This window comes from Sorex fumeus, unplaced genomic scaffold, assembly GCF_029834395.1.
Source record: "Sorex fumeus unplaced genomic scaffold, SorFum_2.1 ptg000187l, whole genome shotgun sequence".
Classification (NCBI taxonomy): domain Eukaryota; kingdom Metazoa; phylum Chordata; class Mammalia; order Eulipotyphla; family Soricidae; genus Sorex; species Sorex fumeus.
This window is the reverse complement of record NW_026606244.1, coordinates 172116-188019: the sequence shown is the minus strand read 5'-3', so window position 1 is coordinate 188019 and position 15904 is coordinate 172116. Positions and strand designations below refer to the sequence as shown.

Sequence of the window (15904 nt, the reverse complement as noted above, 5' to 3'; positions counted from 1 at the left end):
TCAGAAGCAGCGTGGGAATTCGTCTGCTAAGCTTATCAGCTGTGTGTGTGTGCTTCTTTCAGACTTCAGTGCCTAGCAGCAAATCGTCTGGTGACCTTGTTGATCTGTTTGATGGCACGAGCCAGCCAACAGGTAAACTTCCACATTGGCTCTTCCTTTTTGGTGACCTGCATTTGACATCACTCTTTAAAATGTCAGATAAAGATGCAAAAAAAAAAAAAAATTTTTTTTTTTTTGCATTGGATTCCTTCTTCATTGTCTCGAAAAGAATGCTCTAAATATTTGATAGCTAGCTCAGTTACCAGTTTCTCTTTTTAATTCCTTTAGCACTGTATGGGTTTGGGTTCTTTCCCTTTCTTTCTGTGCATAGTATGCTACTCTGCTCTTGTATTATCTTACCGTAATTCTGCCTAGACCATTAGCCTGCATAGAGTTCATTTAAGCCTTTCATTCCTTTTTTCAAAAATTGTTCTATTGAACCAGACACTGATTTGAGTTGTGTAGTTACAAGCATGTGTAAAACACTTAGGAAGGAAGGGCATTCTTGAAAGTGGGTCCATGGCATGTTCTAAGAACCTTGAGGGGCAAAATACTAAGTCCATTTACCAAGATTTTCTCCTGCGATCCTCAGAACCTAGTTTCTGAGGTTCCCAGTCCCTTTTATAACTGTCACTACAGCCATTCCTCCAGTTGTTCTTCAAACCCTTTAACTGTTGAGCTCAGAGCTACAAACCGCTACAGGAGCTGTTTAACAATTTATTTGCTACCTTTTTGTACGTTTAAGATTTTAACTAGTATTAACTGGCAGTGAGTATGTAGTTAGAGAATTAAGGCATAGTGTCGCAGAATCGCAACTATTTTGGACTTTCCAGCATGAAAGATTAAAGAGCCCCTTTCATGCATCTGAGCTAAGTCTTAATGGAGCAATCAGAGAAGAATTAACTAGGAAGGTCAGATGAGTGGATATAACTATTTTTTCTTCTGTGACATCCAGATTGTACTGAACAGAGAGAATTATTAAACACCAACATGCTTCCTATGAGTGGTTTTTCTTCTCCAGTGCAAATAGATGGATTAAACAGAGGAAGCAGTTAATATCAGCATGGTAATTGAGGCAAATTTTGAATAAAATTTTGAAGGTTTCTTGCTTTGCAGTTGCTCTCAAGTTCTCTGAAACAAAATTGTGTTAGCAGAATTACTTTTTAAGTGTATCTCCTGTTTGAAGCACTATGTTTAGCGAGTCTGTTACCCCAAATGCCTATTTAAATATTGTTAGTAACGCATTCTAACTTGAATTCAGCAGTGGAAAATAAATTGGACATTAAATCATTCACACCTACACATGAGAAAGTCTGAGAAGCTCCTTTATTAGCTTTCCCTCTTTGGGCCGTTTGGGTGTCATTTACCAGATGTGCTTGGGTCTGTCCTAGTACCGCCAGGCAGGTAAGATGGGCATGAACTGGAAAGTGTAGCAGACAGGCATCTGGCCTGCTCGCCAGATAAACACCTCCTTGGAGAAAAGGCTCAGATTCTCTTGCGGCGGCGGGGGCAGGGCGGCAGGGGGAGGATATAGGTTATTAACGCCATCTCGTCACTACCTTCAAAAGTGTACATGGTACATAAAATTGCGTCAGATCTACCAAATTTTAAAACACTGGAAACCCATCACCACGATATCTTTAAAATTGCCTTAGTAAATATCCCACAGCGGTAATATCATTTTAAAATCTGTATTGGTTGATATTTTGGTGGTTTATAGCTATAGATAACACATTTCCGAGAGGGGTGATCGTTGGGGGTCACACCAAGCTCAGCGCTTCCTCCTGCTCCATGCTGGGGGTCCGCCCAGGGCCTCATAAGCAAGCAGGCACCTGAACCCTGTACTCTCTCTCTGGCCCCACTGTACACGGCACGCTTCTAAGGAAACACTTCGAGAGGTAAAGTGTATGCAATCTTTCTTAAATACGCAAATAAGGAATCGATGCCACAGCCGTTCTAATTTTTAGTCTTACCTCTTTAAAAAAGCCCTTTGTCTCCTTTGACCCTTTTTTACTGGATTTAGGTGTTCATTAACCTGTTATTGCCATAAGTTATTCCTAACATAATAAATGACCTTAGAGAGAAAAGACACCTCAGTAGAAAGCCATGTTGCATGATTGGCAGTGTTTTTGGACTCTCTTAGGTAATGATATGTTTTTAATGTGTTTCTGAAATGGCGTTGATGACTAAGAATTCTGCACCAGGGAGCCTGAATCCCTTCATCATTGGCCACTGGGCCCTTTTCCCAAGTCCCCTTCCAACCCTTATTAGCCTTAATTCTGCAGTCAGTCTTAGGGTTCATTAGAAAATAGTATTTAAGGTTGAGGTTTGTCAAATCCAAAACTCCGCACCGGGTCCATCTGAACCCATTTGTAGTTCCAGCACTGTCCGGTTCGTTATCTGCTCCTGTCCCCGGCGCTGAGCTGGAAAGTACCTGCTCCCAGCTGGTGGTTATCCGTAACCACCGCTGCCCTGAAAAGGCAGATGGAAATGGCTCATAAAGAACGTCAGCTCTCTAGTGGGACACGTGAAGGATCACCCTCGTGGTGAAAGTTAGCCGTCTCCCCAAGGCAGCGTTTGGTGGCAGGCTTTATTTAAATCCCCTTAGGTGGGCGTTACCTGGTAAAATGCCCAAGTACAGAAAGTCTCTGTTATTTGAAGGCAGACAGGAATGGATGGACCTTCCTGGGAAAGAAACTTTGTTTTTGTTTTTTTAATTTTGGAGGTAGTTGTCACAGTTAAAGAGAAAATAGTCAGATCTTAAGCAGAAGTAAACACTTATTCTGTGGCACTTCAAGGACAAAAACTGAGCCCTTTCCGGGGAGGCGAGGGAGCCTGTGTGAGAAAGCTTGTGGTCTCCATACTACACCCCCAGTCTTATTTTCTGTCAGTCCATGGCAGGTATATGTGGAAGGAGAAGAGCGTTTGCGCTAAAGAAATGATGCACGGTCTAACGTCACTTTCGGTGTTAGAATCGCAGAATGAATGAAGCGTAGGTAATTCTATGATGTTAAACCTGGTAGACGGCAAAAATAAAATAATCTTACCTGTTTGAAGCTGTGATCAGACAGGCACGATGCTTGCTTCCTCAATACAGAGTTTTCCTTTCTGTAGCCTAGATGGGTTAAGATTTGAAAGATCTCTTGTTTGGCGGATTACATACTAATCACATATTACAGTACATATTATCGCTTCTCTGCTTGGATAAAGCACGTTAAAATAATCCCTCCTTGGGACTATGAACCAGCAGCGGGGTACAACCTATAATACTTCCCTGCTACTTTATATTTGTATTTTTAACAGCTGAAAAATAAAGCTCGGTGATCATTTTGTGTCCCCCATGGTATTTTACTTGGGATGTTTATACCACGAAAGAAGAGAAAAACAAAATCACTGATACTGCCCTTCTAAATAAAACAAAAAGTAGCATAGGAACTGCGGTGTTAGTCCGGGGCAGAAAACCCGGTTTTCTGGCGAGAGTCAGTAGTCCATGGTGAACGAGGAGACATGTGAATACGCGCATCTGTACCGGGGTGAGAGAATGAGAAATTAATTATGCCAGCCGATAGTTGACTCCAGTCAATGTGCATTAAAAAGAAATACCAAATACCCATGGATCAGACGCTGATTGAGTCCCTTTATTACTGTTGGCCATTTATTAAGAAGGGGAGATGGTTCTAGTTTAATTAACCCAGTTGAGTGTAGCAGATGGGGCAGGAATGTCTTGCAGCATTTCAGACGATTCAGAAATGGCACCAGATGTTGGGAGCTGTCCCTGGTGGTGTGTGCGAGGGGCCCAGATGTTCCAGTCCCACCTGGCTGGTTCCTCGGCACTGCAGGCTAAGCAGCTGTGATGTCACCTCCATAATGTTCACATAACACTAAAAGCGCCATCATTGAACTGCTGCTCTAAACTTCTGAAAGTTGTGACTCTTGCAAGGTGAAATCTTTTTAAGGACAAATTAAAACAGGGACACATTTTTTTTTTTTGAGAATTTAGATCCTTTGGTGATTGCTGTCACATTGATCATAGACCGTGTGCAGTGCTAGGGCTTAAACCAGGGTCAGCCACATGCCAGACCAATGCCCTCACCCCTTTATCTCTCTGGCCCCCAAAGGGAAATGGTCTTACCCGTCTAGGGTTTGCAGATAAAAATTGGTATAGGAGTGTGATGTTACACACTCAACTTAATTACCGCTTGATGATCTGAATCGCAAGCCCTCAGTTACCACTAGTTTAAGAAGTAACAGGAAGCTGTTCTACTTCACTGCATTAAATACGCAAGTGGGTTTGGTTTTTATTTATTTTTTTGGCTTTGTGAGTAATCATTGCATTGACCACTTCCTATATCTGATAAAGCTAATTTTAAGTGCAAATAAATTTCAAATTTTCCCTTTTTAAGAAACAATTCAAATCGCCATGTTTTTCCTTATCTAGTTTCTTGGGTGTTTCTGTTGATTTGTGTGCCATTTGAAAGAAAGATTGCAAGCATGTTGACATTTTTGCCCCTAAAATATACTTCCATGTGTATCTCCTTCGCATGAATAGCATGCTCCTTTTATCGTCAGAGTGTAATTATTCTGTCTTGGAAATTGGACGTTAAAACAATACGACGGGGCCAGGCATGTAGCTCAGTATAGCACACACATTGCTGGCACCGGAATAAAAAAGTGTCTCGAAGCTGGAGAGAGAATCCACTGGCACACACACTCTGCATGCAGGCGCCCCAGGTTCGATCCCAGGCTTGATCCCCCTCAAGCACTGTACTGGGAGGAGTGCCTGAGTACTGCCAGTTGTAGCCCCGAAGCACAACAGAAGCTGATTTGTAAGGACGCCTCCGGTTTCCCTGTTGCCTGGATGGTCTCATTCCAGGAGAGCGGCTTCAGAGATCAGGAGCCACACCAGGGCGTGTCCGTTTCCCTTACTGAGGCAGTTTTTCAAGGCCTCTCTAATTCAGAAAACACCCAGCCTCTGCTGTATTCATGACACGGACATTTATCTTGTAAGGAACTTGAGTTGTTTTGCAGAATGTCCCCAAATTTGTATTTATCAGATTCCTTCCTCGTGACTAGCGTCAGGTCAACTCTTTGAGGGCAGGGGCGTTTTCTACACGGGTGATGATGTTGCAGTTGCAGTTCCTTTACAAGGCCCAGGAATGCTGTCTGGTGTAATTACTGATAGCATTACATTGGATCACAGACTTTAAGGTGGTACCCATCTGACTTTTCCATTGTAAAAGTAGTTATGTCCCTTTGTCTTTATTAAGTAAATCTTTTGGGGGCCGAGGCAGAACACCCCCCACGCACACACCCAGAAGTGCTCAGGGATTACTCCTGGCTCTGCACTCAGGGATCACTCTGGCAGGCTTCAGGGGGATTCTAGGGGACACGGGGGATCGAACCAGAATTAGCCACATTCAAGGCAAGTACCCTCCCTACTGTACTTTCTCTCCAACCCCATTCCACTGGTTATTTTTAAGATGTGTGCTAGAACAACTTCTACAGTTGCAACCAGTTGTTCTGTGATTCGAACGATTTAACTGCTTTCTTTGTGCTTCTTTCCTAGGAGGATCAGCTGATTTATTTGGAGGATTTGCTGACTTCAGTTCGGCTGCTGCATTAGGCAATCTCCCTTCCCAAGGTATGATTTGACTTGATTGGCCAGAAATGTAGAGGTGGCCAAAAAAAAGATGATCTAAACAAAATAACTCCCTCTCCCTCAAATCTGCTGCTTTCTGGAATTTTTCTCCTTGTGTTTATAATGCCTAATTAATAATTTATTCATAGTTATTTCATTGCGCCAGTGTCTAATATATTCTAAATGAATTACTTTGATCGCAAACCAGTTAGCTCCACCTCAACAAAATTGTCCTGATCGATGCTATTGTATATTGTGTGGTGGTGGTGGTGGTGGTGGTGGTGGTGGTGGTTTTCTGGTGTTGGGTCCATACCCAGCAGTGCCCGGGGCCTGGTCCCTACCCTAACTACTGTTCAACTGGGTTTATTTTTTATTTATTTATTTTTGGGTCATACCCAGCGATGCTCAGGGCTGACTCCTGGCTCTGCGGTCAGGAATTACTCCTGGCAGTGCTTAGGGGACCATATGGGATGCTAGGGATCGAACCCAGGTCGGCCAAATACAAGACCTGTACTATCTAGACCCTCAATTGGTTTTCTTTTGCAGGGGCAGGCAAAGGAGGGAATATGAGTGTAAGTCTCATTTAGCAGCAAGCATAATTTTAGTGGAGTATAAATTAGATGATTTTCATGAATGAAATTCATGAATGTTTGGATTGAGAGGTATTACTGAAATCCACTATGGACATCTTTAGAGCACTGATGTGAAAAATAACTGAAGTACATTGTAACACATGCTTAAAATCACAGCAGTTGAGCTTCAGGCAAAACTTCCTCACTATGTGTTAGATTAGAAATTTTAAAATGCCCTAGACTTATTACGATGTTCATTTTTGTAATATACAATGATTGAATTAGGTTGCATGCCTAAAACTAATAATTTTTTTATGTTGATTCTGCCTCAAAATATTTAATGCCAATATCCAAGCAGAATATTTACAGGTTTAAGCAACAGTGGTAGAAGTGAAAAATTTATCTTTTTCCTCTGGTTTTATTAACTTTATTTTAGTATTCCTACCCACCACGTTCTGTGGAATCTGTTTAACTTTAGGAAATTCTCTGTACTTCCAACTTCTAGGTTGGGAGCAATGCTATTTGTCATCTACTTTATAAGGATAAAACAGTGCCTGTAGAAAAATGTAGAATACGGAACTGTACTCACTTCCAAGTTTTTTAAGTGGGTTATAATAGTGGGTTTTTTCCCTGTCTTGTCTGTGTGACGATATTTTTTTTTAATAGCTGTAGGAGGGGCTGGAGCGATATAGCACAGCAGGTAAAGGCAGTTGCCTTGCATGCAGCCAACATGGTTGACCCGAGTTCGATTCCTCCACCCCTCTCGGAGAGCCCGCCTAGCTACCGAGAATATCTCGCCCGTACGGCAAAGCCTGGCAAGCTACCCGTGGCGTATTCGATATGCCAAACACAATAACAACAAGTCTCACGATGGAGACGTTACTGGGCCTGCTCGAGCAAATCGATGAACAATGGGAGGACCATGACCGTGACCGTGAGCTGTAGGAACCAGGGAGATAGTGCAGAGGGCTCAAGTGTATGCTTGGCACGCAGAGGCCCCAGGTTTGGTTCCCAGTACACACCACACAGCCTCAGAGCACTGCCTGAGGGACACTGGTGGTCTCCAGCACTGCTTGGAGACCCCCTCCAAAAAAATGTAGCTATAAAGAAGGGCTGGAGCGATAGCACAGCGGTAGGGTGTTCGCCTTACAAGCGGCCAACATGGCCGACCCAAGTTCGATTCCTCCGCCCCTCTCGGAGAGCCCGGCAAGCTACCGAGAGTATTCGATATGCCAGACACAGTAACAACAAAGTCTCCAATGGAGACGTTACTGGGCCCGCTCGAGCAAATCGACGATCAACGGGAGGGCCTTTACCTTTACCTTTTACCTTATAAAGAACATAAACAGCATGCAACAGGAAAGATGGCAATTTAATGCAATTAGTCTATTCATTTCAATTCTAGTTTTCTGTCACTGTTGCATCTGTATTACTTGGCCAAGTATGTTTATTTAGTAATGTTTGGTTTAGGCTTATAAGGATTTAGGAAGAAAGATGTGGAGCTTTAAGGTATTTTTGAGAGCCTCCAACTCAGTACACCCTAAGTATTTCCCAGAAACCAAAATTGTGGAATGATTAGCTGCTTTGTTTTGGAAGTGTAGTTAGGCTTTCAAAGGATCAGTATCTTTGTTTGTTTTTTGAGTCACACCTGGCAATGTTCAGGGGTTATTCCTGCATTCAGGAATTAACTCCTGGCGGTGCTAGGGGACCATTGGAATATCAGGGATCAAACTCAGGGCAGCTGCATTCGAGGCAAATGCCCTCCCTGCTATACTATTGCAACAGCCCCAAGGGGTTACTCTGGTAGTTTAGGCAAATCAGAGTATAAGGCAAGCACGCCTTCAGTTTCATCGGCTGTCCATGTACTTCTTAGAATTCTTATGTATACAAAGTTGCCTGCTATGCAAATAATTTGCATATGTTGATCTTCAAAAGTGAGCTATCCCTTTTACTGTATGCATATGACAGACTGGCCACTGTCACCATTATGAAACTGATCAATCATTTCTGAATAGTCCAGGCCCAACTCGAATATCTGCCCTTTCTCCCGTGAATAATCATCTCCGTTTCAGAAAGTGTTCAGGTGAGGTGACTCGCACCTGTTGTTAGAGTGAATATAAAACTAGCAGAAAGGTCCCGCTTATGGGGCTGGAGAGATAGCACAGTGGGTAGGGCTATTTTGCCTTGCAGACGGCCAACCCGAGTTTGATTCCCAGCATCCCGCATGGTCCCCTGAGCACCGCCAGGAGTAACTCCTGAGTGCAGAGCCAAGAGTAACCCCTGTGTATTGCCAGGTGTGACCCAAAAAGCCAAAAAAAAAAAAAAAGGTCCCATTTATCCAGCAGTCTTTCTTAAATTGTTTAGGATGTAAGACTAATTGTAAAACTCTTCATGAAGTCTCTTGTCAAGATTAAGAACACATTTCAATAAAAAACAAAGTTTTTAAGTATTAGCCCAGTTCTGGTATTAGATTGTTGGTGGAGCTTGGGGTGGTTTGTGAATTATGTTTCTCTTTTCTTAGGGTGTTTATTTGTAATATGGTAATAGAAAAATATTGTAGGGACGGTGTTACTGCTCTCTCTAATATTTAGCATAATGAGACAGTCTTGCAGTGTCGGCTGCCTTGGAGGCGAGACCAAGTGTATTTCCAAGTTGCATGTGAGCACACAGTGCCGAGAGAATGGTGCTAATTAGTTTGAAAATACACACTTTTCGCTCTCAGGTGACAGTTTGTATGAACCTTTGCTTTCTCAACTTCTGTTAATTCATGTTTATCTATTTATCCTTTTCTGAAGGAGAGTCACCTCCTCTGAGCCAGGCGCAGTCTAGTTTAAATACTCCAGCAGTGTCACTTGCTCCTGGACGCCAACGTCCATGTCGTTGCCGCCGCGGCTAGGGACCTGGACTCCCACTTGTGAATGCTCAAGTGCAGCCTGGCCCTTCCCCTGCGTTTCCAGTTAGATCAGGCGCTGCCTGTGCATTTAGTTATTTAATCCTCAGAATTTGACTTTTTTTTTTAAGTAACTACGAAGAAGGTTCAGTAGTTGGCACGGCGTGTAAGATCTAGTGAAGAGGCGACAGCCATGATTTTACACATGGCCACCAGTTAACAGCCGATTGTCCCTTTCTAGAACACGGAATGCCTTGAATTTTATTTATTTTTGCTTTTTGGGTCACATTCAGCGATGTTCAGGGGTTACTCCTGGCTCTGCACTCAGGAATTACTCCTGGCGATGCTTGGAGGACCCTATGGGATGCCAGGGATTGAACTTGGGCTGGCCGAATGCAAAGCAAACACCCTACCCACTGTACTATCACTCAGGTCCATGCCTTGAATTTAAACTTGTTTTCATTGTACTTTTAAGGTACAGTGATGGTTTTGGTTTTTGGTTTTTTTTTTTGTTTTTTTTTTTTTTTAAGATTGGCAGAAGCTTTCCTCTTAAGATTGTTCCCCACTTCTTACTCAATTGAGCAGCTCTGTTGGAAGACAGTGATACACACACTTAAGTTGTAGACACAGTCCCAGTATGGTCAGTGGGAGCGAGACCAAACGCATGACCCCAAACTTTTATTCTTGTTGTTTTCCTCCATGCCCTTCTATCTTGTGTTCCCATAAATTTGATACTATAAATTTGGAGAAACTGATATGAAATGGTATGTACAGTGTAGCTGGCTTTTCCTTTCAGCCTTGCTTGATGAGGAATGAATGGGATGCGCTCAATTTTCTGGTCTCTCCTGAGTTTGTCTTTGCATGAGGCGTCTAGATCTCGCAGAAAAAACTTTAAGCAGTCCTGTTTCTTCCTTGCTTAAGGGTCTCTGACTAGTGGAGTTGAGGCTGTACCTGGCAGTATTTAAGGACAATACTTAAAGCCAGTACTCCTGGCTCAGTGCTCAGGAATCATTCCTGGTGATGTTTGGGGGACAAGACGCAGCACTTTTGATCAAACTGGGGCTGGCTGCAGGCGCGGCCAGCGCCGTATCCCCTGTGCTGTCTCTCTGGCTCATTTTAGCTGGAGGCATATTCGCAAACTTGAATTTGGGTTGTTTTGTTTGTTTCTTGCTGTTTAGCCACACTAGGTGTTGCTCGGGGCTTACTCTCAGCTCTGTGTTGAGGGATTATTTTTGGCAGTTCTCGGGGACCCTTGGAGTGCTGGGGATTGAACCCCAATCAGAGGAGTGTGCAAGGCAAGCGCCCTCCCCACTGTACTGTCTCTGGCCTCTGGGGAACGGAAGTCCTGCTCAAGTTTCGAGTCTTGCTTTAGGCCTGCCAGGAGATGGATTTTACTTCAAGCTAGGAAGATTATTTTCCCCACTTTGCCACCTTGTTAACACTCGTGGAATATTCATGAGGAAGAGAAGTAGGTCCAGATGGAGGTGGTGTCTGCAGGTGCGAATGTGGACGGACACGGATCGGCTCCAATTTGTTTCAGTTCAGAGACTGTTCTGTCTGTCCCGTGGAGTTCAAAAGGCTCCTTCCCCTTTTCCTTGATTCTTCCTCAGTGACGGCGACCAGTGGGAACGGAGACTTCGGTGACTGGAGTGCCTTCAACCAAGCGCCCTCGGGCCCCGCCGCCCCCAGTGCCGAGCTCTTTGGGGGGGCCGCCCCGCAGCCGGCCGCCGAGCTCGTCAGCAGTTCCCAGCCAGCCCTGGGCCCACCGGCAGCCGCCTCCAATTCCGCGGACCTCTTCGACCTGATGGGTTCCTCCCAGGCCACCATGACGTCTTCCCAGAGCATGAATTTCTCCATGATGAGCACGAACACCGTCGGGCTGGGCCTGCCCATGTCGAGATCACAGGTCAGTCTTCTGCCTCCCTTGGAAACTCTTGATTCTTGATATCTGAAGTGGTCTAAGGAAGATAACGGTGACAGGGTGTAGAACAAGAAAGTAGGTGGACGATATGGAAGCTGTTTTTGCATTTACCTTTGTTGGGGGAGCCACACCCAGTGGTGCTTTGGGGAACTGTCCTGGTGGGCTCATGGGACCCTGTGGGATGCTGGGGATTGAAGCCGCAAGCAAGGCAAGAGCCCTACCCACTAGACTATCGCTATGGCCCCCCAAATTACTTGATTCTGTTTTTGAGCCAGTCGTAGCAGTGCTTGGGGTTTACTCCTTGCAGGGCTCGGGAGATCTTATGGCGTGCTGGGGCTCAAACCTGGGTCAGCCACATGCAAGGCAAGCGCCCTGCACTCTTCTCTCCGGCCCCTGCTTTTGTTTGTTGTTATTGTTGCTTTTTGGCCACCCCTGGCGATGGTCAGCGATGGTCAGGGGTGACTCCTGGTTCTGCACTCAGAAATTACTCTTGACGGGGCTCAGGGGACCACATGGGGATGCCAGGGGTCGAACCCAGGCCAATGGTGTGCAAGGCCAGCGCCTGACCTATTGGACTATGGCTCCAGCCCTGGTACTCAGCTTAGAATTGGGCTGGTAGAGTCATTTGGGTTCTAGAGGACATGGCTGCCTTGTCCAGGCGACAGCCAGCACCAGGCCCCATCCCACCTCCCAGAGAGGAGATGGCATCTGTGTCATCTGGCCACCCACGGGCACAGCCGCTCTCCCCCACCCGGGCCCACCGGCTCATCTTTCACCTCTGTGGAACCTCAAGACAAACCCTGAAATGGGAACTTTGACTTTTTTTGAGTGTTGAGTCTAATTTTACTGGCTTAGGATCCAATGACGTACTTACAGAGTGAAAATGTGTCTTGAGTAGTAATTTGCTGCTTTAAATTCAAAACTAGAGAGGGTATTTGTTCATGATACTAATGATTCGTGTTAATATGTAGAGTCCCCTCTTTCGAGTGTTAGGATGAAGGAAGAGAAGAAAGAAGCAGAAAGGTAATTTCTCGGTAACAAATTAGACCCGCCGTTGAGGAAAAAGAACGTGAGAGCCACATAGACACCATAAAGTGAAATCCCGCACCGGCTGGGCGGCCAGTGTGTGCTCTCAGTTTGCTTTCATGTGATTTAAGAATAAATCATATCTGCTTATCTGTAGACTTAATTGTAACACTATTGCGGATCCTTGGCATTTTTCTATTCTGACTTCCCCTTCTAGCCTTTTTTCTCCCCTTCCCACGGTTTTCTTGAGTAACCTCTGCTTCTTTCTCCTGAATGTCTCCTTCCTCCTGAATGTATATAATCTCAGTTCCATCGGTTGCTTAACTTGAAGTGATGAAAGTTCCATATGGCAGGGAAATATCAGTCAGGACGTCTGAAATATGATACACTAGTTTGATAAGTTTTCGTAACAGGAGGAGTCAGATGCTAAATTTCTTCTGCTCCCTCACCCCAGGGCATGCATTTGCTCCACACCGGACCAGTCTGGTGGTCATTTCCCTGGCTCTAGACTCCGGGTGTTGGGAAGATAAATGCTGCCCTAAACATGTTATCTCCCTCATTCGTGTTTTGGGGAGCTGGGGAGTTCAGGGTCTGTTAGCAAACACGGCTCTGTCTCAGGAAGTTGATCATAGACACCAGTAACTATTTAGCATTATGACGAGTAGATCTGATAATCTGCCTAGAACAGATACTTAAGTTTTAGAGCATTTCTCTCTTTTCCAGCCTTTGCAAAATATTAGCACAATGCTGCAGAAGCCTAATCCTCTCTATAATCAGAATGCAGATATGGTCCAGAAATCGGTCAGCAAAACCCTGCCCTCGACGTGGTCTGACCCCAGCGTCAACATCAGCCTAGACAACTTACTACCTGGTATGCAGCCTTCCAAACCCCAGCAGCCATCGCTGAATACAATGATTCAGCAGAGTAAGTCACGCCACGGCCAGACAGCCCGTTTCTCTGGGTGCTGATCTTCTTTTGCCCTGACGCCAGGACTCCTTCAGGCGTTGAAATGCCAACACTGAACACACTCCGCCCCGGGGTGGGGGGGGTGGGGGGTGGGGGGGGTGGGGGGCGGGGCTGTGCGCGTTCACTTGGCCACCTGAACAGCTAAGCATTCTGCTTCAGGCACGACGACATTTATTGTGTTGTGGCGAATTTCAAGGGCCTGACAATAAAATTCAAATGTTTATGCTAGGAAACTGAAGTTTAGGCAAATGTGGCGAGCAAACAAACGTCGTCTCAACTCCACTGGGGATGGGTTAATCACCCAATCCACATTTTCAATGCTTAAGATCTTTCTATCTTGTGTTTGCATTTTTCATTCAGTGTGGAATTATAATTTTTTTGTGTGTGTTAAATATTTTTTCTGGAGAAGTAATTTAGGGATCTTTATAATTTGCCATCTTGTCAGTGTACCATTGTTGGTAATTTCCTTTATATCCACCTTTTTACCTTTACAATTTCTCAATTTTTGCATAAATACTCATGCTTGTGATTTTCCCCTTAACTTACTAAACACAGAATGAGTCAAATTCATCAGATTTTGCAGGAATGATTTTACACTGGCTCGTATTTTCCTGGGCCTACTCTTCCTATTTCTACATCTTTGGGAAATCAAGGCCCTAGACAGCTAGGAAAAACTTCTCCAGCTGATCGAACTTGTTAGAGGGGCATTTTAGACGAATAGTGGGCAGGAGGATTATGGTTTTGTTTGTTTTTTTCCTACCCTTTGAATTTCCAGAATCCAGTATGGTGTAAAGTTCTTTGTCTGTTTTCTTCTGGTAGACATGCAACAGCCTATGAATGTGATGACCCAAAGCTTTGGCGCCGTGAACCTCAGTTCTCCATCGAACATGCTTCCTGTCCGGCCTCAGACTAACCCTCTCATGGGGTCTCCCATGCCCATGGGCATGCCCGGTGTGATGACTGGCACCATGGGCATGGCCCCGCTCGGAAACAGCACGGTGATGAACCAGAGCATGATGGGCATGAACGTGAACTTGGGAATGTCAGCGGCAGGGATGGGCCTGACGGGCACCATGGGAATGGGCGTGCCCAACCTAGCAATGACCTCGGGGACTCTGCCACCCAAGCAAGACGCCTTTGCGAATTTTGCCAACTTTAGCAAATAAGAGACGGAAAAAGGAGCAGAGCGATGAAGGATTATTAGCCGTGCAGATAGGTGATGCTGGGGGTGGAAAATGCTAATCAACTCCCCTTTCTTGATTTATCAATTAATTCCAATAAACCTGCATAAAGAACCAAAAAAGGCTGTTTTCTAAAAGTGATATATCTGTCATTTCCGATGGCCAGACAAGAGCACTTCAGACGAGACAGCTAGAATCTCTTTCCCAGCGAGACCAGAGCAGATGGGATAGCGAGACCAGTGAAAGCCTTTCTATATATCAAATGCAGAGCCCATTTTAACATCATAATTTGTGGGAAGACTGGAATAGGGCTGAATAAATGTTTGAATCTCTAATTTTATACTTTTCCTTTTCCTGAGGAACTTGATTTTTCTGTCCCTGAATCTCCTTGTCATAATTGGGTCTGTTCCTTTTACTATCACTTGAGTCCATATATGAAATCATTAAAGTTGGATGACCAGTTTTTTATAAAAATATATATTTTTGTCCAAAAAAAAAAGGCATACATATGTGATTATGGCTAAATCAAAGGTAACTGGAATGTATATACTTTTGCTAATGTTCCAGCAACACTGCTATTATAATACTATCCAAATTTTTATTGTAACAAATCTTTAAGCAATTGGTGACAATGCAACAGAACTTTTCACATCTCTTCTGCTATAATTATCCTCCGCGGAAGTAGGGAAAAATATTTTTTTTTCAGGACTGCTTATGGTTTCCTTTAAACATAAAAGGAAAAATTTAAAAATCCTCCAGTATTTTCGTTTTTAGCAGTCATGATTTGCAATTTGCAGTGAGTAACTTGGCAAGGGTTCCTTTCGTGTTTATGCCAGGGGTCACCATTAACAGTCAGGAACAGTCAAAGAGAAAAATATTTATTTTTATGCTTTTGGTGTCTTTTCCAGAAACTGAAAAGGTAAAAATCCACTAAACTCTTAAGTTAAATATAAAAGTTAGAACTCCACAATGGTGGCTTTTAGATTTTTATACAGTGTTTGGTTTGGTTTTGAATGTATATAACACAGCATTAGCAATATGGGTACAATAGAAAGGAGTTACATATATATTATTAAAGGAGACCTGTAGCAGTCAAAGATTTTATTGATTTAATGGCAAATAAAGGAAGTTAATTAAAAAAAATTTTTTTTCCTGCTGTAATTCTGCATTAAGCTCACATGAGAATCATGATTCTAGAGTCTGGAATGCAAAAATAAATTGTTTTCCCCTCAGGTTGGGGATATTTTTAAAAATAAATACTATAATATAGGTATCAAATTATTACCTTCCCACTTTGTGTTGAAAATTTTTTTATTAAATTGATAAAAACTTTGTTTGCATTGTATTCATAATGTTCTGTTATACATAACATTAAAATGTTCATTAAAATCAATGTTGAACTGCTTTTTCTTTCATTCTGTTAGACATTTGAGACCGTTTGGGGAAAAATAATTATAATTTGGGCAAAGTAATTTTTATAAATAATTTAAAGTTATTTAATGACTTCTCTATTCTTTCTTATTAGGCGCTACTGTTAGAAATTAAAAATGAAGCCGCGCAGATATCCTGACCTGCTCCCTTCTTGCTAATGTTCCATCTACAACGTTTCTAATTAGGCAGAAATTCATGTACTTCAGCTAAGTGGTAATGAAAAGTGATTCATTTGCTGA

General features: G+C 43.5%; 1 protein-coding gene across 4 annotated transcripts in view; it reads left to right on the top strand.

Annotated features, from left to right (window-relative positions):
* CLINT1 (clathrin interactor 1) overlaps positions 1–15627 on the top strand; it is a 57157-nt gene extending 41530 nt beyond the window's left edge. Inside the window, exons 8-12 of one of the 4 annotated variants that reach the window (XM_056107974.1) lie at positions 63–132; positions 5606–5680; positions 10750–11045; positions 12864–12957; positions 13873–15627. In XM_056107974.1, the coding sequence (XP_055963949.1) occupies positions 63–132; positions 5606–5680; positions 10750–11045; positions 12864–12957; positions 13873–14219 (882 nt within the window). In that variant the 3' untranslated portion in view covers positions 14220–15627. Of the gene's footprint in view, positions 1–62; positions 133–5605; positions 5681–10749; positions 11046–12809; positions 13012–13872 lie in introns of all 4 variants that reach the window. The other 3 variants (XM_056107973.1, XM_056107972.1, XM_056107971.1) reach the window with 3 other exon arrangements.
* Positions 15628–15904: the final 277 nt, after the last annotated feature.